The following is a 24,378-nucleotide window of genomic DNA, read 5'->3' on the forward strand; positions in this document are numbered from 1 at the left end:
CCTGGTGACAGACAGACGGACGGACGGACAGCGAAGTCTTAGTAATAGGGTCCCGTTTTACCCTTTGGGTACGGAACCCTAAAAACGCTCGCATACCTACTAGGGGGTACCTACGTTAAGGGCAAAAACAATAATGATTCTCAACAATTTAATAATTTATTATACCTAAATAACATCACATTTAGTAAACGGCATTCTTATAAAATATACAGGAAAACAAAAAATTATATTGATTTGTGAACAGTTGGCTTATAATAATATAATGTACCTAATAATAAGTACGATTTCGAAACTTCTGACAATACGACTTAGTTTTTCAGAAGTTTTGCATAATATCGTACTTTTTACACGTGTTTGTTACATGTTAACGTCTTTGTCCATTTGAGCAGTTACATTAGATCAGTGGTTCCTAACCTGGGGGTAATTACCCCCGTGGGGGTAAAACTGGTATTTTACGGGGGTAATAAGCTAACCTAATATAACAATACAACAAACGTGCACGTTTAATTTTTTTATTACTATTGGGAGGAGGGGTAAAATCAGGTTCCCTAGTTAGTCATAGGGGTGACCGGACTGAAAAGGTTAGGAACCACTGCATTAGATAGTGTACGAGAAATATTATAGTCTGTGCGGAAAGAGAAGGGTCGTGATATGTATTGGACCATTACATTCTACGATTCTTCTCTTTCCGCACAGACTCTACGAAGTGTATTTTAGAACTGTGATAAAATTAACTTCATTTCAATTACAATATTTTATATCGTACTGAATTGTCGAGAAATTATGCAGATCTTTACTGTTATAACGATTATAACATAAATGTTTTAGTTACCACATTGTAAGGCGTCAATTGTAGACTCCTTGAATTTAATCAGGTTGTATACAACAGCATTAAATTTAGTGAAATAATTTGATTTCTGTTTACATATATTTTTTAACTGACCCTGGACAAGAATCCTGGATACGTTGTGGGAAAGCCGTTTCTAAATTCAGACTGAACAAGAATTAGTATTGTAATAGTACCTACAGAACAAATGGAATATAAAATAAAACTTTGGTATAAAATTAACTTAGTAGGATGAACCTCCAATAACAAGCTATATTTATGACAATGACGTTGGCGGTAACATTTTTAATTTGACGGCATATGTAAGTATACCTACAATAATGGTTAATGTAATGTTCCAGTTATCAGATGTTTGCCCTTCATTAATCATTACACTAGATTAACATGATTGACTATATACACGTAACTTAAAATCGAATATTTAAAAAAAGATAGCACCTAATTGTCTAGTTCGCTTCATCAAAGTGTTTCAAATTCAATTAAATCATCTTTATATGATTCTACTTTTTAAGTACTATGTATAACTTATCTCTATTTTACTAAGTTCACGCCTTGCGCTTAATCCTTGGGATATTTTTATGCGTGTTTTTGATGTTTTCTTGAAGTATGTATTTTACCTATAAGCAGAATATCTATCTTATGAATAAAATTGGTTGGTCGCAAAGACTTAAAGGCAACACCAAAACAAACGTAAAAAACATCGATAGGATAGAAGCCCCGCAATATCACTTAAACGTAGTTGGTCTATGATTCCACATAAAAATACCTACATCAATTAATAAAACAACAACAAGTAAAATATATAAATAAAATATAAAAATTGTGCTACGCAATCAAAATATACTTGGTCATGCAGATCTTGTCAGTAGAAAAAGGCGGCAAATTTGAAAAATGTAGGCGTGAAGGGATATCGTCCCATAGAAAAATTGAATTTCGCGCCTTTTTTTACTGACAAGATTTGCTTGACCAGCTTTAGTTTGGGGTGGCATATTTCTACACTTGATGAAATGTCAAGAGGATTTCTAGAAGACGCTAGCTTTTTACATTATAGACCTGCCTTCAAGTTTAGTTAGAATTAGCGCCACTTGCACCATCCCACTGGACCTGGGCCATCAACCTGGAGTTACCATGGTTACACTGGGTTAACGGTTTAACCGGTTAACCCCGAGTTAGTAGTGGGATGGTGCAAGTAGCGCTTACCTAGGTATCAGTCACTATGGTTCGCTGCCCAAACTTCTAGTCAGCTTCTAAAACTGACTTCACATCACCTAAATCATTGTCTTGCTTATTTCTGTTGACTTCAGCAACTGTTGTTCTATTTTCTAAAATGTCTTTCCCCCTAAGGCAAGCATGATGTTTTCAAAAGCCATCCAGTTGATCAGTGCCCACGGGCCTAATCGCATCCAGAGGGGCAAGAAGCCCTTGTACAAGGACAAAATGCCTTCGTTCTTCACTGATTGCTGGAGACAATCGATCATGCCACGGTACAGGACACCCCTGGAATAGATACATCACAATCGATTAGGTTATCATATCATCAATATAATTTTCGTTAAAAGTCTCGCTTGTGTTTGATAGAACAATACAAATTAACTATGAAAAAAACACAAAGAGGAGTGGGTGTAAATTATTAAATATCTTGTAAGATACGTTTCATACGTTGTCATGAAAAGGGTTAAATTAAAAGGTTAGGTATGCGTTCCTAAGCACTAGTTGCACCATCCCACTAACCCGGGGTTAACCGGTTAAACCTGGAGTTACCATGGTTACCAGTACAATTTGACGCTGGGTTAACGGTTTAACCAGTTAACCCCGGGTTAGTGGGATGGTGCAAGTGGCGCTTAGGCATGATTCGCTAGGTCAATATTAAAAAAACTAAAGTGCTACTGAAATGGGCAGCATACGAAAAAGTGAATAATAAATAGTAATACCTCTTGTATAGGAACGGTTATTAGTCATTTGTTCTAAAAATTCTAAATTGCAGGTCTTCAAGATCGCCCATAAAACCCGTAGGTAGAGGCCTCCTAGTCAAAATAGATAAACTTGGGTATTGGTATAAGTCACTCCTAAGTATTGATTTTTAAGTAGATACCTATAGTCCAAGCTAAATGTGTATGTATGGCAAAACCGGGTCATGCTCATACGACATTGCTTGTCCGACCGCGGTTCGACTTTGACCGCGTTCGGCCGACCTCGGCCGATTCGACTCTTTGACTCGTTATCTTGAATGTGCATTTACGGAGTCAATGCGCCTATTTATTTATAGTTAACACGAATGGCTTTGAACAGCAACGATATGTATGGGAAAATTGACTGTCTAGGCTAGGTAGTTGGCACTTGCCGTGTTAATTTTGATGATGATTGGGTAGGTGAACCAATTAGTGTACCTACCTACTACTCCTTGTCGAAAGTTTATATTTAGTTACGTACCTAATAAAGCTCTGCCCCAAGGGAGCTCGTAACTTAATTAAAGAAACCCATCTAATCAAATCTATTGGACGAAGCCGTTTAAGTTGTCAGGGAATTCATAAACTCTAAACGCGCTCCAGTACCTACCTACCGAGTGTTTTACGCTTTTTAGTAATCGTATTTATTGTATATTGTATGGGATATGCTTTTACAATTTAATGTTTACAATATAAGTTTTATAGAGATAATAACGTTTGAAATTGAAGTGGATTGAAGTATTGTTTGAATTATCACTTCAGTGTAAATCCTGTTGGATTTAGTTTTTGGACACTTAACTTTTGTTTTCACGTATGCGCATAATGTGTTAATTAATTAGTGATCCTATTATATTATGTACCTAATATCATATTATAATCGTACATATATTATTTATACACAGACGTGCCACGGTAGCATAACTCTTAGAGGGTTAGGATTAGAAGCTAAGAGTCTGTTCGGAAAGAGAAGAGTCGCGGAATGGTATTAATACTATTAATGGGCCCCTTAAATTCCACGACTGTTCTTTTTCCGCACAGACTCTAGATAAGTGTTAGATTAGATTAGTTATTAGTAGGATGGGGACTCGGGACTCGCGATACCAGTGTTGTATTAGTCTAAATTACCGAGCAAAGTATAACTTCACTCACTCACGGTCAAATGAATACCGGCCTTAATTTCTTTCGCAGACGGCTATAAGCTAATACGGTCACCTATACAGTAGACTCGGAACAGTGGACAGCTGAAGCTTTATGTGACGTTGGTCGGTACCAATGCAGCCAGAGATATTCGAACTACGCCCAGCAGAATGCTGCTCAGAATCATTAGGAACACAACCCGGCCCGCAAAAAGGAAGCGGAAAAGCTGGAAGCCTTGCCGTTACCAAAAAGTTTGGAGATCCTTAATCTAGTCCAGCAGTGTATATTCTTACCTTCCATCCGGACCGACGGGCTGATTCATCAGACGGGTTTTCATCACGTCTGCCGGAGTGCCCACAACGGCAGCCACGAAACCGGCCGCGAACGCCGCCCCGGCGTGCACCAGCGCGTTGTCTGCCATGCCGAATTCCCGCATCAAGAATTGTTTGCTGTAGTCATAGGCTGCCAAGTCGCCCATGTTGACTAGCGCTGCCCTTTGCACGTTTGGGACGGCTCCTGAACATATAAACATGTTAGGGATATAGGGTATTACCTAAAGAAGTTCGCCCTTTAACCCTCTTAAAGTAGGATTTCTAGGATAGGTACAACTATCCAATGTGGGATTTAAACTATCTACCGACATGCCAATGTCTAAGTCGGTTCAGCGGTTAGCGTGAAAAGGCAACAGACAGACAGAGCTACTATCGCTTTTTATATATTGGGGATAATAAATTACCTCTCCAAAAGCCCAAAATCCCGCTCTCCCTATAGAGCAGCTTGTACGTCTGCCAGCAGCCAGTATACCTCGGCGGCTTGCCCTGCAGAACCCTCCGACCCTCGGCTTGCATCTGTATCTTCACCAGGTCCGTGGGCGACGCCACGAGCTGCGCCAGCGCGCCCGCCGCCAGCCCGCCTTCGCTTCAACAACACACGCGTTTAAACAACAGGTGAAACATGACGTAATACTAATAAAGCAATGAGTTTATACAATCTTGAGGTTTATGGTGTGGTTTTCAGCGAATAAAACTATCTACCTAACTATGCCCGATGTCTATTGTTAGATTGGAATATCCTTAAAAATACCGAGTGCGTAGCCAACGTGCCATCGTTTACGCTCCGTAGCGAACGAAACGCAGCTGTCACTATAGGACTAATATAATATGGAAGAGTGATAGAGAGAGATGGCTACGATAAGCTACGGAGCGTTAACGATTGGCACGTTGGCTACGCGGCCGGTTTGTAAATTTTGTCATGCTGGCACCTATATGAACTCATTATGATTGTAAGCCGTTATGCATCGCTCCCATACATAACCCTTCTATTGAGGTAAGGTTCGAAATGATAGTTTCATATGAATTAGGTAACACATTCGACACCGCGTACCCGACTCTCGGGCACTCGTAAACTTTACTCAGATGCCGGCATACCCGCTAGTCGGGCAAGAGCTATAAAACCTACACGCGACGCCGAAGTGCCCGACAGGCGGGCAAGCAATGCATCTTCACTACCTCAGGGCTGCCACTGCCACTAACAGAAAAAATTGTAAGTCTTCTGATTATTATGTGGTCGAAAAGTTGGTACAGTTGATTATTATATTTTATTACTTCACTTTGTATTTTTATTTACTTTACATAATGCGATTACAAAATAAAAATTTTTATTAGTTGGTTACGTGAAATTGCATACACGGGTATGTATCAATAGGAGTTAGAATTAGGAGAAGAACAAAACGGGGAGCCTAAACAGATGAGACAGCAGATTTAATTTTATCCACGTACTTATACGAAAGTTACTTGGCACAGCCCTGAGCGTCCGCCGCTTGCCCGACTAGCGGGTTCGCGGCGTGCGGCATTGAGTTGCACGTCGTTGCCCGACTAGCGAGTACTGTCGGTTTCTGGGGTATTGTTTGAAATTTCGCCTGGTTGCGAAAGTGTTAAGAGCCAACGGGAGTGGTCATTTCTCCATACAAAGTACAAACGTACTCCTCGTTTTCCTCCGTGGTTTTTGAAGCTAGAGCAATGATTTTTTCAACACAGATTAATATTGTCAATATCTGTGTCGGACCGTTTTGCTTTTTTTGATATTTTTGTTTTTTAAGGCGCTAGAGCCCTTCAAAAATGGCCAAAATGGCCTAATTGACTATGCCGCAATGAGAGGCGTGGCATTCAAAACTGATATAAAAAGCAAAACGGTCCGACACAGATAATTTCATAATCATTTAGATTTCCAAATTTGGTTACGATTGGTTAAGTTTTGGAGGAGAAAACAGAGGAGTACGAAACCTCGATTTTTGAGATTTTTACGCAGGATTTTTCGCCTTGTCCTTATCGCACTACTTTTAGGTGCCGCTTCCGTTAACGAGACGGGTATATTTACCTAAAATATTTAAAACTCAGCTCCTGTTTCGTCTTAAGCAAGTACCTCCATAGTAAAATGTTGCTGCTTGCTCCCTATATACAATCATAAATCTAAATAAATCCAGTGACGGTATTTTATTTTACTTGCTGTGTAATTGTGATGCAAGTCTCAGTCCACGTCAATTGTTTTCGAACTCGAACACAATGCTATTTACTTGTTCTCCGGAATTCATTGTTTGATGCTCCACAACGAAACGACAAAACTTATCGACTTTATTTATACATTATATCCATTCAAATGATGAAAAAAATACAGAACTCCACAAAAGAGAACCATGCAGTTCCAGAACTTTGCAGTCGAATTTGTGCTTTAACATTCAAGAAATAAAAATCTAAATGTAAAATCTAAACTCACCCAAAGACGCGGTTTTCAGAGACGTTTTTCCATCTTCATCCTTGAACCTGTTTCTGAATTCTTCATAGAAGATGAGACGGCTGCCCGAGTATATGATGTGTCGTTGGAACATGGGCATCAGGCCGCTCCATAGTTTTAGAACGCCTTCTTGTTTTGCGATGCCGACTGCTGTTTTTATCATGCCATGGTTCTCGATCTACAAGATAAAATACGTTTTGTTACGGGATGCTTATAGACCTAAAAATGCCATGATGCGGTGAAATAGAATTTAATGGCTTATAAATAGTAGGCGCTCGGTAATACGGCACCCGAATTTATCCCCCTTTGGCGGATTGATGGAACTGCCGGATTAGTGGATTTGTGTGGGAAATAAAAGCACAAGAACAGACACATGGCACTACCGAAAAATGCAATCGCTCTGTAGTCCGGCATTCTGCTGTGTAAACTGCCGGATTATAGAGCAGCTCATTTGAGATGCTAACTGTCGGGTTATTGGGCATGCCGGATTGACAAGCGCCTACTGTACCTATAAGTAGTACCTTATATCCGGCTTTGTTAGCGGCTGCAACTTCGGACTGAATTTGCAGCCGCGTCTTCGTCAAGTCGAAGGGGTACGTAGCTGCCAAAAACAATAAACGACACTTATTAGATATTTAATTTTAATTATTTCCTTAAATATGGAAATCAATCAAAAATAATTAACTGTATACATACGCCGTCTAGATTTACGTCAATGTCAACTCTTAAGAGACGTATTAAGGTCGCATTTACATAAGACGATTAAATAAAATAAGGGGTAGTTATATGTAGTTACGCCAAGGTAGTTTAGGTAGTCGTATTTAGGGCATACTGAAAATTCCTGGAGTGGCCACACTTAGAAAAAATAAGTCGTCTCATATATCAGAATCCAGAAACTTTCAGTATTGCCCACGTACCACCTACGTTAGTGGAATAGAATTCACCGGCGGCACTCGGCGGGGCGTTCTTTGCATGTTTAATAGGGGACGGGAGGCAAAGGTGACTAATAATAGGATTTTAAATCTTGATAGCGTCGAGTAAAAAAGTAAAGAGTATCTTCGTAGCGAAGACTCGTCGGTCGGATCGGTGTCGCGTAGTAGAACCGACATGGCTTAATTGCAGTATGACTTGGCATATATAATATTGGACTGTTGACGTGTTGACGTACCTTACTCCTTCAGTAGCCCATCCGAGCACGGCTACCGCGTAGTTCGTTCAGCGTTGCGTAGAACCGACACCGACATAACATATATATATGTGACGTTCCACGGGAAAAGGTACCTTATGAGGGTTTCTAGTTTCGGAGATATTAAATGTTTTGTAAAGAGGTGAAAAAATGCTCAATTTTTTTTTATTGTGTGATCTGAAACCTTAATGCGTAACGTTTGTTTACCTGTTTTTATTTTTGTTATAAGTTAGTTATAAGCCTAGTAATGTCGTCTCAGAGTTTAGTAGAAAAGGTACCTTATGGAAAAAAGATTGAAAATTCCCAAAAAAACTAGTCAATACGGGAAAAGAAGTTTGGTAGAGAACTGTATTAGCATTCTGCAAAACTAATTTGATAATTTCAGTTCTGGTTGGGGCGCCTCGCAAATATTATAACCGTACATAGACCGACATCACAAATCCAAGTAGACTGCTATTATACCAAAGTTACTCTCGTCAAGTCTTTCTTAACTAGAATAATCTTCATTTGGTTTGGTCGCATGCAGTAAATCAGCCATTGGTTTGCTGAAAAATGCCAATACCCGACGCATTACCTTATGGAATATCTGAGGTCATTGAACCTCAATGCCGCTTATCTTCAATAGCAACCGAAATATATTATTGATAAGAAATAGACGATTTATACCATCTTAACCCCAAAATATTATTAGTTTATCCTAACTGTTCCATCATCATCATGCCTCATCATGTAACTTGACCACAAGGTACCTTTTCATTACATACAAATTATTGGTCTTTTTTAAGATTATTATGACGAAGAATTAATTAAATTGGGGGCAGTTTAATGTAAATTAATATTTTCTATTCATAAAAGATAAACTATAATATGATTGATATTTTGTAGTGATGTATTATTAGATTTATTTCCATAAGGTACCTTTTCGTAAATGTATGGAGCAAATACTGTTATTGTTATGTAAGTTTAAAGTGGCATAAGGGGTTAAATATAGTATTTAGTTGGGGTTTTAGGATTTATTTCATTTGAATGACAGAATTTCTTTCATATGTGCTCAGAAAAATTGATTGTGTGTCACATTAAAAGTAAAAATATTCAATTTTGTGATTTTATATGAAAAAGTCAGAAAATACATTTTCACCTCTAAATCGGTATTGTTTTTTGCTTAAACTGTCTGTCAGTGTCGTTTTCTAATAGATAATATTTAAATCTTGAGAGCTCATTGCAATCAATCGTGAAAATGAAATAAAACTTTATTTTCAAGAGATTGGTTAGTATACACATAAATCAGTCGATATCAAAAGTTTCTATTTGCATTACAGAACAAGTCGCAATATTTTTTTAATCTCAGATATATAAGGCATTATTATTTGTAGTCAACTATGTAACTTACTTCAGGAACATAGTTTTTTAGGCGGCTAAACTTAAAACTTCTCTATCGTAAAGTTGCTCATTTCACAACATTATTTTCAAAAAATCATATCTCTGTAACTACGCAACCTAGAAGGTTGATCTTTTGTGTTATCGATAGCTTATTTATTGTAGATTACTGGGGTATGCATAACTCCATACCCGCCATAAGGTACCTTTGACCGTGGGACGTCACATATGGCTATAGCCCTACAGGTTACAGGACAATATGCGGAGTGTTAGACTGTTCACGTACCTCCATCGGCAGCCCAGAGGGCCTACGGAACCACGTTCGACGTGTTGCCTCTCTGTCGCACTTGTAAATTCGTACGTCAGTGTGACAGGAAGACAACACGTCAAACGTGGTTCGCGGTAGGCTCTCAGGCTCCGAGCACGGCTACCGCGCAGCGGCAGTGCGGGCTTAGGCCTCCTACGAGAGCTATTTCAACACGCGTTAAAAAAAATCCGTCTTGAATCCGTCTACACGCTAAATTCGCTTTAACTACCAACGCTTAAAGTCGAAAATCCAATAACGAATGATAAAAAATGCCACCGCCATCGTGTGAATACAACATGGCATGGCATGCTACAATACACGGAGTGTTAGACTGATGAGTATGACGTACCTCCTTCGGCGGCCCAGGCTCCCAGCACGGCCACCGCGTAGCGCAAGCTCACCGAGTCGGTGGCCTGCGACGCGGGGTGATCAGCGTTGCGTAGAACCGGCATAGTGACTCGATATCACGTCGCCCATACCTGCCGACAAAATTAAAGTCAATAATAAAACCCGAGTGCGTAAAGCAATGTTAATTAGGTAAATACTAATTACCACAATTGAATTGAGATTACTATAAAAGTACATAATTTTAAGGTACTTATTGAGATTTAGAAAGTAGCGAATGGAACGGATGATGAATGAACCTAATAATACACGAGACACGACCGACATTTGCCTACACGATTATTATTTTTATTTTTTTCATTGGTTATGCGACTGCCGGGTTTATGCTGCCCTTTGATTTTCTTCCCTCTCATGACACCAAAGTAGGTAAGTCATCCCTCAATGAGGAGGGTCCTCATATATTATCACATAACATAATGAATGACCATATTTGCACAAGCAATGAGGCTGCGATGTCAATGCTCTAACTAATTATACTCGAACTAAATTGGTCTAACTTTTAAAGAAAGTGAAAGAAGAAACTACTTGGCTTAGAAGGGTGGGAGACTTGAGTTCGTCTTCTTATTTTCGTGTAAAGGGATCAAACTTCTTAAAACTAAATTTTTGTCTGCTAATGCTTTGCCACTTCCAGCCCTCGGGGTGTAGCCCTCAGATCTTCCTCAGTGCACGTCGTTGAGCACAGAGAACACTGTCTCATGTGTATGTTGTTTGAGGGACTCCACACTCGCAGAATGTATCACCTTGTCGCCCAATTCCCCATCTCAGAAGATTATCTTTTGACCGACTTAAGTTGAGAGAGAACTAGTCTAAGACCCTATATACATACGACGACCCCAGACACTGAACTAGGTACGTACTAGTAGCTACGTTAGTACTTATCGACTATTTTGCCTTCGATTGAAGAATAACCGGCGGTCGATATCCGCATGTTATGTAAACTAAACGACCTCGCAACTACATACATAAATATGACAGCTTCCATTCCAAGTATCCGTTGTTTCAGTGGCCTTCTAGCTGTAATTTACGGAACGCTAAAACTAACATGTTTATTGTTTTCTTTTACAATAAGACGTTTCCTCAAGTGCCACTAATTAAATCACTTAGATATACCACTTTAGCACTATATAGGTAGGTAGGTTAGGTATCTAGGTACTTATGCCTCTACATGTGTTGTGTACTCGTACATTATGTTAAGTATTTTTTAATTCTAAAGTAATGGTCGAATAACGTAGAGATGTACAAGTTGCGGAAAGTTTCAAAAAAGTTGGAAAAGTTCTAGGAAATTTCAGGAAAATTTCAAAGGAAACATTTATTTTGAAACAAAAAATATCGGGCCCTATAAAAATATGAGATGTTTCCGAAATGTATCAATACGGAACTTTAAACTATGGAAATTTAATTATAGAAACTTTTCGACGACACATCAGTATAATTTTATTAACGTGGCATATGAAGGAAAATAGAATGTCATGAATACGGAAAAATGATTACAAAGTGGCTGGTCACGAATGTTCTAATTCTATTTCACGAATGGCCGGGCCGGTTTCACGATTTTGGGAGATGGCCAGATAGGCAATGCTGGCATCGTTACTGCGCCTGTCAGATACGGCCTGAGGCCTGACCGAAATTGGTATTTTATGAAATATACTAGCTGTGCCCGCGGCTCCGCCCGCGTGGAATTCGGTCTGTGTCAGTAAGCGGCTAATTTCTAATCCTAATTTCTCTCCCTCTCCCCTGGAGGCGGAACTTGAAGTAAAGTTGAAAGATGGATATGCTAGAGAACTGTAGTCCAGATAAAATATTTTACAGTTAGGTACCACTAAATAAAACTACACTCCAAAATCAAAAGTTTTTATCGCCCTTATTAAAATTTTACACGTGATTTTAACGACAGAGTAATAGGTGTATATCGGACGATACAGTAAGGTATTTCATATCTTCAAGGTATGTCACCTTTATAATATTCTATAAAGTAATTGAAAACGCGAGCGAAGCGCGCGCGAAAATTTTGGAATTGACCAAGTGAATTGAATGGGGTTGGCAACTGTCAAAGGTTTGCCTAGATGGCGCCATCATAGCTTGCCCCTTTTTCTATGAGATTTGGCTTAAAGAGCTGGCATCCAGGGTATTAAAAAAACAAAAATTTGACACAATTCTAGGGATTGACGGGGCAAGCTATGATGGCGCCATCTGCTAAAAACTTCCACCGGCCAACCCCATTGGCGAAGTGTGAGCAAGGCAGAAGGCCCAGCTGCGAAAGAGCTTGCATTTGGATCCACGCCCAAGTGTAATTAAGACAGAAGATCAACTTTGCCGTAAGGCAGAAGGCCTCGCATAAGACCTAACGCCGAACTGCAAAAGAGTGGCTTGAAATCGAATCGAAGCTATAAAATCGGTAACCTATGTCGAAAAAATCGGCTGGCCGCAAGCCCGAAAGCAAGATTTTTTTCCATGACTTTAAGGGCCTCCGCGTAAGGTCAAATCGAAAGCCTACGTTGGAGATGTTCTTACGTACCCTCACTCTCTTACGTGATCCCTACGACCCTTCGTTATTAGATGGGAAGGTACTTGTACACGTATAAAAGTTTCATGTAGGTACACCTACTCCACGACGACTGCAATGCTGATGGAGCCTGCGCGTTTTTTTGCCTACAGTTTCGGTGCCCCCTAGATGTGCTAAGCAAGTGCTTATTTTGCTTAAAAGGGTTAATCCGGCACTGCAAATGACAGAGGTCAATGTTTTTTTTTTCAAAGTACCCACCTCCGTGGCCATTATTAAGAGCTGTAGGTATACGTATGAATATGGATTTGATATGGATGCGATATAATTACGATTAAGTATAATTCATGACGGAGAAAATTAATAATTTTAAATAATTATGCAATTATACGCGTGTTGATATGTGTGTTTATTTTACCACTACGTAACTATGCAAAACTCATTTTTAGTTTTCTTGATTACTTAATGTTTACTCAGTTCCCCAAAAGATGGCACTGTGCAATGAGGGGCAATTAATTTACTGTCGTTTAATTTTGTTGTATTATTAAATCAACATAATTATTCAATTATATTTGATGATATCCGTACCCTCTCTTCTAAACTTAGAGTTAATTTGACCTAAACATTTACACTCTGAACTGAACAGTGACACTTAAGTAAATACTTAATCGATTAATTGTGACATCGTCAATATAAGCAAAATAATCCACTTAATTGCTAAATATCCTTAGTGCCACTTGCACCATCCCACTAACCCGGGGTTAACCGGTGAACCCGTTAACCCAGTTTCACATTGTACTGGTAACCATGGTAACTCTAGATTTAATTGGTTAACTCCGGATTAATGGGATGGTGCAAGTGGCCCTTAATCTTCTAGCCCATAATAATAGCGCTCGTTTACTTACAAGCCGACATTTCAAATATGTATTAGAAAATCTTGGTACTCCCGCGTGGAAATGCTGCGAGCATCATGGGCACCTTCGCACCGGGGACGGCGGGGAGCGGTTTGTTCGGGTACATTTTTAGTTTTAATGTTTAGTTGTAATTTGTACCTAGTTGTAATTTTTAATTGTTATTTTAAACTTATTATATTCTTTGAAAATATGTAGGTAAGTATGTAAAAAAATATACAAAATAGGTACCTTGGTCGACCAGAGATTGAGATCACCAATTCACCACTCGTTGCGATAGCGCCGTTGCTACTGATAGCGAAGTGAGTTACACCAGTAACACGCTAATTCTGTGTGTCACGCTTTTATACCTACATAATATTATACACAGTATATTGTGTGACATCGGTAGTAGTAATTGAGTGCGTTCTAGATCGAGCAAAGTCCGAGGTGTTGTCGTAAAGTCCGTAACTGTGATTCATTTAAAACTAGTGGCTAAAAGTGGCTCTGTGAGCTGTAGACCTCGGTAATCCACAAAAAAATTACAGATAATTATCTATGGAACCTGCTTACAAAGTAGGTACGAGAATCAGTTGAGAGATGCAGTGGCGGATTTACCCTAAGACCCAGTAGGCCCGGGCCTAGGGCGGCAAAAAATTAGGGGCGGCAAATTGTGACAAAAAATTCGCTAGTGATAACAAGAAATAACTTAAAAATCTAGTCAATATGATAGGTGCTGCGAAAGGGGCGGCTATAAGACATGGGGCCTAGGGCGGCAAAGTCTGCAAATCCGCCACTGGAGAGATGCAACAGCTGTAGAGGAAAAAATCCTGACAGACTTGAGAAAGCATTTTTGTAAAAGCTGAAAAGGAGACGCTTCACTCGCGCTTCGGGCTTGCTGTCAATGTGCCGTTAATTTTAAGACTTCTTAAAACTTACAACCAAATTAACTCATATATACTACTTAAACAATAGTAGTTTGTGTTACAAGGGATCAAAATTATATATTTCCGTCAAGGGCGTACATTGAATCCTGAATGAAGCGATGGATTAGAATACAATAGAATCCCGAACGTAGTGAGGGATTCTAAAGTAGAATCCTGAGCGTAATGAGGGATTCAAGTGTTAACGCCCAACACGAAATAATTTTGATACCGTGTGACACATACTGCTTTTCACATCAACTATGAGGAAAATAAAAAAATCTTAGTGTTGACACAATCTGATACTTAAACAGATTATTTAAGCTAAAAAAATAATGTGCAAAAAAAATGTAATAATAGTGTGCTAGAACAGAAAAGTGTTACTTTGATCCCTCCTAGCAGGGAGGAAAAGTGCCACTTTGATATCGAGCTTTTTCTTCCTAGCAGGGAAGAAAAAGCTCTTTTCCGAATAGGTGGTGTGAAAAGAAATAAAACGGCAAACACATTATGGGAATCCTAGTATACGTAGGTATACTAAGATTATAGGTTGAAGTCGTTCAATAAATATCAAAAGTATATAAACATTTCAGCACGCATTGTCATTGTAATATTTGTAATGGAGCTGAATTACCCTAATGTTTCATTTACCCAACTATACACGACACGCTTACTCATTGTGCTAATGAGGAAGTCGTTTACACTAACTGGTTGCTTGGACTGTGGACCGTTGAGGGGTTAAATTGAGCTTAATGAACGACCCATGCAGTGTGCACCATGCTGCCAGAGGGCCTAGGGGCCTACCGCGAACCACGTTCGACGTGTTGCGTCTCTGTCGCACTTGTAAATTCGTACGTAAGTGCGACAGGGAGGCAACACGTCGAACGTGATTCGCAGTAGGCCCTCAGATCCGGTCTCTGCATATCAAAACCAAGAAACCAGAGCTAACCGCTTTTAGGGGGTCCATATTGGGTTGCATACAAGTTTAGGTCATATCTTTGATGCGCATAACAACTTGTGTCATAATCATCATTGCGCATACAAATTAAAAGTCATATTATTATGTATCATACATTTTTAGCCATAATATTTGATGACATACTCAGCAGTTGTCATATAGGTTTTGATTATAATGAATCAAATGTCATATACCACCTAAAAGCATAGTTATCGATACTTATAATGTTTCTACTTATAACGTTTTGTAGCATAATAATTTTCAACCATAATGGTTTACATAATTTTAGCCTCTCAACAACTCCTCGAAAAAAACCTTTTCCCTAATATCTGTCCAAACACTTAATTCGACGGAGCCCCGCTCACGCGGGGCTCCTATTTCTGCGTAGTTTGCCCTTCGGGCATCTGAAGAAACCTAACGAACCTAACCTACCTATTATGATTAGTTTCTTTTATAAAACCGTTTCTCCTACTGGAGGGGGCTCCTCTCCTTCGATCTCCTCTTTTATACGGTCTTTTTGTGGTTACGATTATGACATTTATGACTAAAGTAATATTTGCTTCATAGGTTGCTCACAACCATACATATTTATTATTCATGCTTTGGTTACAAAAATTTTGAAACTTTTGAAACTTTATGAAAAAAACATATTATGACCACTATAAATATCTGACTTAATTTTTTATGTCTATATTAATACTATGCACTGCAATACTTCGAACGAAAAACAATTATGGATATCAAGCATATGACTTAAAATTTTATGCGAATTAAATTAATGACTATAAAAATTATGACAACTCATTTATGACAAAAACCCAGTTATGCTCAGGAATAATTCTGACTGAAGATTTTTACGACTTCCAATTTTATGCATAAAGTGTTATGACAATTTCAAATATGACAAAAGTTGTTATGCGACCAGAGGGAGTCCCGCTTTTAGGCTCCCTAAATCCTAAACCCCCAATCTCTAGGTAGGTAGGTATATACTGCTCATATTTAAACTTAAAAAAACCGGGCAAGTGCGAGTCGGACTCGCGCACGAAGGGTTCCGTACCATAATGCAAAAAACGGCAAAAAAAAAAACGGTCAGCCATCCAAGTACTGACCCCGCCCGACGTTGCTTAACTTCGGTCAAAAATCACGTTTGTTGTATGGGAGCCCCACTTAAATCTTTATTTTATTCTGTTTTTAGTATTTGTTGTTATAGCGGCAAGAGAAATATATCATCTGTGAAAATTTCAACTGTCTAGCTATCACGGTTCGTGAGATACAGCCTGGTGACAGACGGACGGACGGACGGACAGACGGACGGACGGACGGACAGCGGAGTCTTAGTAATAGGGTCCCGTTTTACCCTTTGGGTACGGAACCCTAAAAAGACTCAGATTGTCACTATTATATGCTCTTGTCACATTCATAAAAACTTTAACTGAACTTTGAAGTTCTTGGGGAAGTTGGGAAAGAAACTTTTGTGAATAGATAAAAAGTAAACTTAAAAATATAGGTAGGTACGCGTATACCTACCCTAAGTACCTGAACGATGTGTCCCAAAGTCCCAAGTTCAATATTAGGTAGGTAAGACTTTCGTTCGCTCGGTTAATAACATTGTAAGTATAGGTACTGAATGTCAACAAACTTTGTTTTGTGTGTTATCTGATTAGAACGATATTATTTCTCTGCGTACCTAATTACGTAGGTAGCTATATGAACGATATATTTAGGTCGATAACACTTTCTTTGAATAACAATTAAGTACCTACAACATAGAATCAAAATGAATACGCCTCGTGCTTAACTATATACCTAGTCATTTATGAACGGTAGTAGGTTCCGACAATTGAATTTGTCAAAGATAATACAATATTAAAAGTAAAGTTAAAACTAGTAGTACTTATTTTTACTGAAATACAGTCACGAGCTTTAATTTGATAGGTGCCTAAGGTTGAATATCGTGTAGCAAACTGACGCTATTTAGAGCTAATATTTTAACGCAGTGTCATAATTAATTGACATAATGTTTACCATCGACATTTACTTACGTTTACGTTTCTAGGGGCAACAATTCAATTACGTCAATTTGTGAAATAATATTTTTGAAAATGTCACTTTATACAGAATTTAAAACCGGAGTGATAGCTTTTTGCAAAGAGGTTATCATTTCAAGGGTCAATTCGCCATGACTTTTAAATGTCTTAATTTGACATTTCAACACTATCGAACTGAAGTTTCAACCTTATTGCATTACGAATGTTCTAACAACATTGAATGGAAGTCCCAAATTAAAGCTCGTGACTGTACATATTGCCGCTAAACATGATTGTGATGGTATGGAACCCTCTGAGCGCGAGTCCCGTTTGTCCATGTTGGTAATTTAATATTCTTCATATTTAAAATTACGATCGACCGATCGCCGCCCATTAAAAAAGGCTGCTATTTAACTGATCACCAGATTTAGTAAAATTTAATACCAAAAAAATCTATTTTACCACCCTAAAATCATGAATGATCACCAAAATTATAACACCATTTTAATGTGAAATGATTACCAATTTTATTACATTTTACTATCCTTTTCAAAGGAAATGACACCAAAATAATCATTATTAACCCAAAAATAGTCAATGATTACCAAATTTCAATCCCCATTTTAATGTGAAATGATAACCAAATTTTTACATCTTGCTATCCTATTAAAGAAAATGACACCAAAATAATCATTGTAAACCCAAAAATAGTAAATGACCACCAAAATTAGAACTCCATTTTAATGTAAAATGATAACCAAATTTTTTAATCTTGCTATCCTATTAAAGCAAATGGCTCCAAAATAATCATTGTAAACGCAAAAATAGTAAATGATCACAAAATTGTAACCACATTTTAATTAAAAATGTGCAATCATTTAATATATCGTTATCCTATTAAATTAATTAATCCACTTCGTCACCTTTTTCTAGTAGCATTTTATTTCTGTAACAGTCGCAGTTCTAACCTAACCTAACCCACTTTTCTAGTAGCATTTTGTTTCTGTAAGGGTCGCAGTTCAAACCTAACCTAACCCACTTTTCTAGTAGCATTTCTTTTCTGCAAGGGTCGCAGTTCAAACCTAACCTAACCCACTTTTCTAGTAGCATTTCGTTTCTGTATGGGTCGCAGTTCAAACCTAACCTAACCCACTTTTCTAGTAGCATTTCTTTTCTGTAAGGGTCGCAGTTCAAACCTAACCTAACCCACTTTTCTAGTAGCGTTTCGTATCTGTATGGGTAGCAGTTGAAACTTAACCTAACCTACTTTTCTAGTACCATTTCGTTTCTGTAAGGGTCGCAGTGCTAACCTAACCTAACCCACTTAAACTGATAGCAGTTTAACTTACTTTTCTAGTAGCATAACGAAATGCTACTAGAAAAGTAGATTAGGTTAGGTAGGTATGCGGTGCGGGCTACGGGGGGTTGAGCGGGAGGGGCTAGTAATTTTGGCATCAGTTTACTTTATTTGGTAATATGTATAAATTTTTTGGTAATCATAGTGGTTTATTTAGGTGAAAATATCGCATTAAGTTGGTCTTCAAGATTTGGTGATCATTAATGATTTTTGGTGATCATTCAATATATTTGCTATTTGAATACAATTTGAAGTGCAGTCGTAATTAAAGTGGTGGTACTTTTGTATTTTTAGGCCTTATTTTTTTGGTGTTCAGTAATTTTTTTTGGTAAGCATGATTTTTTTATTTAGGGTACCAAAGTATTTTTTGGTGGTCATTATATTTGTAGCCATTAAAAAATGCAGATAATGCTCGAACATACAGGGTGACTATAGGTACTTACTAGAAATTTATACAATTTTATCCACCGGTTACTTAATTATTTAATTTGAATAATTTTTTTTATCAATATTGGTATTGTAATACAGCGAAAAGGCCTATCCTAGTGCTATAGAAATAAGCTATAGAGCTAAGAACAATCTATGTAATTCGAGTTATGCTTTACCTTCAACTTGGCATTGCACAATTGTAATTATTTATTGTGCCATAGAACTCATTGACCTATTGTTCTATCAACACCACTCCAAATCTGATTTCTACAGGCTAATAGAGTCAGACCAAGCTAATTTGGCAGCAATTTTGATAGAACAGGCTGTGCACAGGCGCGGATCCACCGTTGTGGGCACGGTGGGCATGCCCACAACCCTGATAGGGTGCCCTGTTGATTCCCCGAGTAGAATTACACCGATTTTTGTTTCGCAGACGCCTTGGCAGAGACACATTTGGCAGAATTTCATTAGTTATACGCAGAGTAGTCAGTTAATCGATACCTACGTAGATTTACTTTTCGTAGAGTGATCGTTTGGTGAACGTCAAAATTGCCCGAGTAAATTAACCATTGGCCGAAACACGTTACGGTGCCTTAAATAGAACTCCTACTTAGTTAAATAGAACTCCTAGCTGTCATAAGTATTTATATCAGCTGACAACTCAAATTATTTGTGATACAGAATAAACAGCAATTTTTTAAATTGTTAAATTATGGAGTCTTAAATTTATACATTCAGAAATTTTTGTACAATTTCTTAAAATAATTCCTGCTTTTAACTGTCTGTCATAGGAGTTTTAGAGCGCATGGGTATGGAAAGGGCTCCATAGACCTTACAAAAAATCGTATGTCATATTTGGTAAACTTTTGGACTTGATATTGTCTCCAGGGTCTACAAAGACCTCGTAATCATCGTTTAGTACGCAAAGCTTTAGACGAATAAAGCTTGATTTTTCGTTAGTCAGGGTGTCCATAGGTACACTACTCTACCTCCTTTTTATGAACCATATACTATTTAGTATTTAGGTATCAATTAAACATCTGGCAAAATGCGAAAACTGTAGAAAACAACAATGAAACCTTGAAGCTTATTTTGTGATTATTTACACACTTGTATCATTTACCGAATTCACAAAACACATTTATATTACGAGGATAAAAATTTAGCTATTGGCATAATTTTTTTTAAGAGTCGAAAAAAAAATCTCCCTACATTTATAAATATAAATGAGTCATGGTTGTATTCTATGTATTTAAGTATTTATATATTATATATATCGTCGTTGTCTGAGTACCCACAACACAAGCCTTCTTGAGCTTACCGTGGGGCTTAGTCATTTGTGTAAAAATGTCCTATAATATTTATTTATAGAAAGAAAAAAAAACAAAAAAAAACGGTGAATAACGGATTGTTAGTAATATAAGAAAATGCATTTTTTTAAGTTCACGATGGTAGTGTATCGTTATTAGTTCTTTAAATACCGGCAGTGTCCACAGGTAAAACCGTCCACAGTACTTATACTTATTTATATGTAGTGTGATTGAGTGCCACTTGACAAAAACTTGAAAAAAAGTTATAAGTAAAACGTTACCTACTCGACTAAAGGTTGCTTGATGAAAAGATTACTCCGCCAAATGTAATTCTTCTAATAATTGGTCTGCTAATTTACACAGAAGCGAACTGAATGATATGTGAATCAAGAGTCTACCAAAAGTTAGTCGACCAAAAGTTGCATCTACGAATAATTGACTCTGCGAAACGATTTTCGGCGAAACGTTGTCAAGCGAATCGACAATGTGCTATAAATTGTGTAATTGTTGTGCTATAAATTGGTCGGGTAATCATTAGGGTAGGTACCCCAGCTGAATACAGAGCCCTAATTATTTGCAAGAATATAGATTATTTACTTACAGGGGCAATTATTTCTAGCTTAATGCCAGCTTTTAATTTACAGCCGAAGAAGTTTTTTAGCGTAGTTATATATCTAAGTGTGTATGGACTGAAATAAATCGCTTGCGATCCCTCTGCGAATTTATTGGTCGGGGAATCATCAGGTACCCTCGACTCGCACTTGACCGATTTTGGAGTGGCTGTGACCACAACCTTTTTAGAGGGCTGGATCCGCGCCTGGCTGTGCAATGCATTGTGATATTTTAAACGTCAAACTTCTATAAAACTGTGACGTTTACTTAACTCTTGCTCTGCATGGGCCATCAAAATCGCTGCCTTAAATTGGTCTGACTCGAAAATATAAATACCTAGCAACTGCTACAGTCTACCCATATTTTGCACTCCGCGACATTTTAATCCGATGAGATAAATACCTATTAGGAGTAATGTAGTCTGAAATAAGCAGATTTTTCTCTAGCTCGCTATTGACTTTGGCACTAAGAAATGAGGTGCATTTCAGAGCAGTGTATGCACAAAGGCCATCCAGTAACAGACTTGGAGCTTTGCCATTTTTGGTTGATATGCAAATATACTCCGAGTGTTGTTTACTGGGAATTCTAGGGATTTCTTCTTTTCTTACGTAGAAAGAAGATTCCTTTAATACGAAGATTAAAAAGTCAGACGGTTTTATATCAGGAAGGTTCAATATTAGGTAGGTATTCAAATAGGTTAAATATAAGAACATATCTAGCTCTAGATTTATTTGACAAACTCTTGCATTTTCTGCAGAATAAAACCAAGCTCTCGCCCTAATTTCGGTTATGGCAAGAAGTCCAAGAACGATAACGTCTATGGCATGAAGATAATAGGATCAATGTCATAACTATTATGTACTACATAGCATGTTATGTTGACACTTGACCTTCGCCATTGTGTGATTGCCAATGGCAATGCCCCAGGGTGGTATTCCATGTGTCCAATATCATTACGTCTCACTCTCTCATTAAGCAAAATGTGACACAAAAATACACATTGGACAAAAAATCGGACACGTGTGACGTCTATCCATTTAACTGTAATGAAGAGTAAAATGAGGTAAACTCTCTAAAGACTAGTGGTATGTTGAAGTTTATTATAATAATTCTGTTCTGTCGAACTGCACTATCACTAGTTTAATGAAGAGGGTAAATACCATAAACACTTGTATTGTTCTTCATGGTTTATACTTGAATTAGTCAAACGAGGTTTAATTCCTTAATCGACCAACTAATTTAGCCAATAGCCCAATAGGTAGACCGGCCGCCTATTTAAGTAAGTTATGTAACATTGTAACTGATGTGGAACTAGATTATTTATGCAGTTGACATATAAGAAACATATACCTATCTATCAGAACTATCAAAAGATTAATAAACCATTATTCTGCCTGAAGATTCATTAAACGGCAAAGGTAAATAAGATCCGATAACATTACATAAAATATGTTACACAACATTTACGGAACCAATAACAAACGGACGTATTTTGTGTCTTATTGATACGACAGCCAACGTACATACTTAAAACATAACTCCGCATGTGCCCATTTACAGCGACGCAACGAAAATATACTCATTCCCCACAAAAACCTGTAATTTCCTAATCGATACCAGAAGATATAAGTACCTACATAAAGCACGGCAACCAGCTGAGAAATCCTTTATCAGCATACAAAACACAATGAATTTTCATCACCTGATATCTAAGTGTAAACATTGAACTGATTACATCAATGAAAGTAGCACTAGGAGAAAAGGATAGAGTTACGTTTGGGGCCAGGAAGGAAAGAGAAACACTTGGCCTAAATCCGCTGGGAACCGGCCGCGGCGCGAAAGAGCGCGAAGGCAAGTAAAGAGCGTGGCGTCCGGCTCACATCGCTACCGACTTGTGACTAATTCGTGATTTCATTTTCAACAGCAGAATATCTGACGCCAGAAAGAACCCAATCATCTGTACTATAATCCTACATAATACAATAGCTATAACCGTACGTAGCGTAGTGACGTCATTTCATTCAAGAAACCATCGTGAAACCTATTCATTGGGTTTGTGGTTGCTTCCAATGATACAATTGCAAATTAGATGAACATCTGTATCACGATCGATCGCTACGCGGGCAATATCTTTTTAAAAAAACCTTACAAGTTTAATATAAGTAGAACTTAAAAGTTAACACATTCAATGTCAGCGAATACAATAGGGAATTTATTAAAAATACCCACTAAATTCGTATTTTTACTATTGTTTTCAGAAACCCGCATTTTCTTTACTAAATATGGGCTAGAGAATGTAAACTACTTAATTAAATAGTGGTTTAAAGTAATAAGTTGTCATTTCATTAGGTACATCCGGCGCGAGAATACGAAGGTCATACGACATACTTATTTTGAAAAATGAACGTAAATGTGACGTTCCACGGGAAAAGGTACCTTATGAGGGTTTCTAGTTTCGGAGATATTAAATGTTTTGTAAAGAGGTGAAAAAATGCTCAATTTTTTTTTATTGTGTGATCTGAAACCTTAATGCGTAACGTTTGTTTACCTGTTTTTATTTTTGTTATAAGTTAGTTATAAGCCTAGTAATGTCGTCTCAGAGTTTAGTAGAAAAGGTACCTTATGGAAAAAAGATTGAAAATTCCCAAAAAAACTAGTCAATACGGGAAAAGAAGTTTGGTAGAGAACTGTATTAGCATTCTACAAAACTAATTTGATAATTTCAGTTCTGGTTGGGGCGCCTCGCAAATATTATAACCGTACATAGACCGACATCACAAATCCAAGTAGACTGCTATTATACCAAAGTTACTCTCGTCAAGTCTTTCTTAACTAGAATAATCTTCATTTGGTTTGGTCGCATGCAGTAAATCAGCCATTGGTTTGCTGAAAAATGCCAATACCCGACGCATTACCTTATGGAATATCTGAGGTCATTGAACCTCAATGCCGCTTATCTTCAATAGCAACCGAAATATATTATTGATAAGAAATAGACGATTTATACCATCTTAACCCCAAAATATTATTAGTTTATCCTAACTGTTCCATCATCATCATGCCTCATCATGTAACTTGACCACAAGGTACCTTTTCATTACATACAAATTATTGGTCTTTTTTAAGATTATTATGACGAAGAACTAATTAAATTGGGGGCAGTTTAATGTAAATTAATATTTTCTATTCATAAAAGATAAACTATAATATGATTGATATTTTGTAGTGATGTATTATTAGATTTATTTCCATAAGGTACCTTTTCGTAAATGTATGGAGCAAATACTGTTATTGTTATGTAAGTTTAAAGTGGCATAAGGGGTTAAATATAGTATTTAGTTGGGGTTTTAGGATTTATTTCATTTGAATGACAGAATTTC

The 24,378-nt window shown here is 37.6% G+C and overlaps 1 protein-coding gene across 3 annotated transcripts; it reads right to left on the reverse strand.

Annotated features, from left to right (window-relative positions):
• Positions 1-134: 134 nt before the first annotated feature.
• LOC134791736 (mitochondrial uncoupling protein 4) lies at positions 135-22,929 on the reverse strand. 3 transcript variants are annotated; one of them, XM_063762870.1, is made up of 7 exons: positions 22,632-22,929; positions 9,940-10,069; positions 7,242-7,321; positions 6,703-6,898; positions 4,667-4,843; positions 4,224-4,446; positions 135-2,344 (listed from the first exon to the last, which is right to left on the reverse strand). In XM_063762870.1, exons 2-7 carry the CDS (start codon positions 10,040-10,042, stop codon positions 2,170-2,172), a joined length of 954 nt encoding a protein of 317 aa, XP_063618940.1. In that variant the 5' UTR covers positions 10,043-10,069; positions 22,632-22,929; the 3' UTR covers positions 135-2,169. The 3 variants fall into 3 exon arrangements, with proteins under 3 accessions (XP_063618940.1, XP_063618937.1, XP_063618939.1); XM_063762867.1 differs by having other exon boundaries at positions 22,636-22,927; XM_063762869.1 differs by lacking the exon at positions 22,632-22,929 and adding an exon at positions 13,638-13,740.
• Between the last annotated feature and the right edge of the window lie 1,449 nt (positions 22,930-24,378).

Source organism: Cydia splendana, chromosome 6 (genome assembly GCF_910591565.1).
Source record: "Cydia splendana chromosome 6, ilCydSple1.2, whole genome shotgun sequence".
Taxonomy (NCBI): Eukaryota; Metazoa; Arthropoda; class Insecta; order Lepidoptera; family Tortricidae; genus Cydia; species Cydia splendana.

Bases quoted from the DNA above. Each gene is read 5' to 3' on its own strand.
- LOC134791736 (XM_063762870.1), bottom strand. From the start codon at position 10,042: ATGCCGGTTCTACGCAACGCTGATCACCCCGCGTCGCAGGCCACCGAC. The intron at 4,844-6,702 runs GTGAGTTTAGAT...GTTGAAGCGAAG, and splicing joins TCTGAAAACCGCGTCTTTGG to GCGGGCTGGCGGCGGGCGCG. The intron at 4,447-4,666 runs GTAATTTATTAT...TTATATGTTCAG, and splicing joins GATTTTGGGCTTTTGGAGAG to GAGCCGTCCCAAACGTGCAA.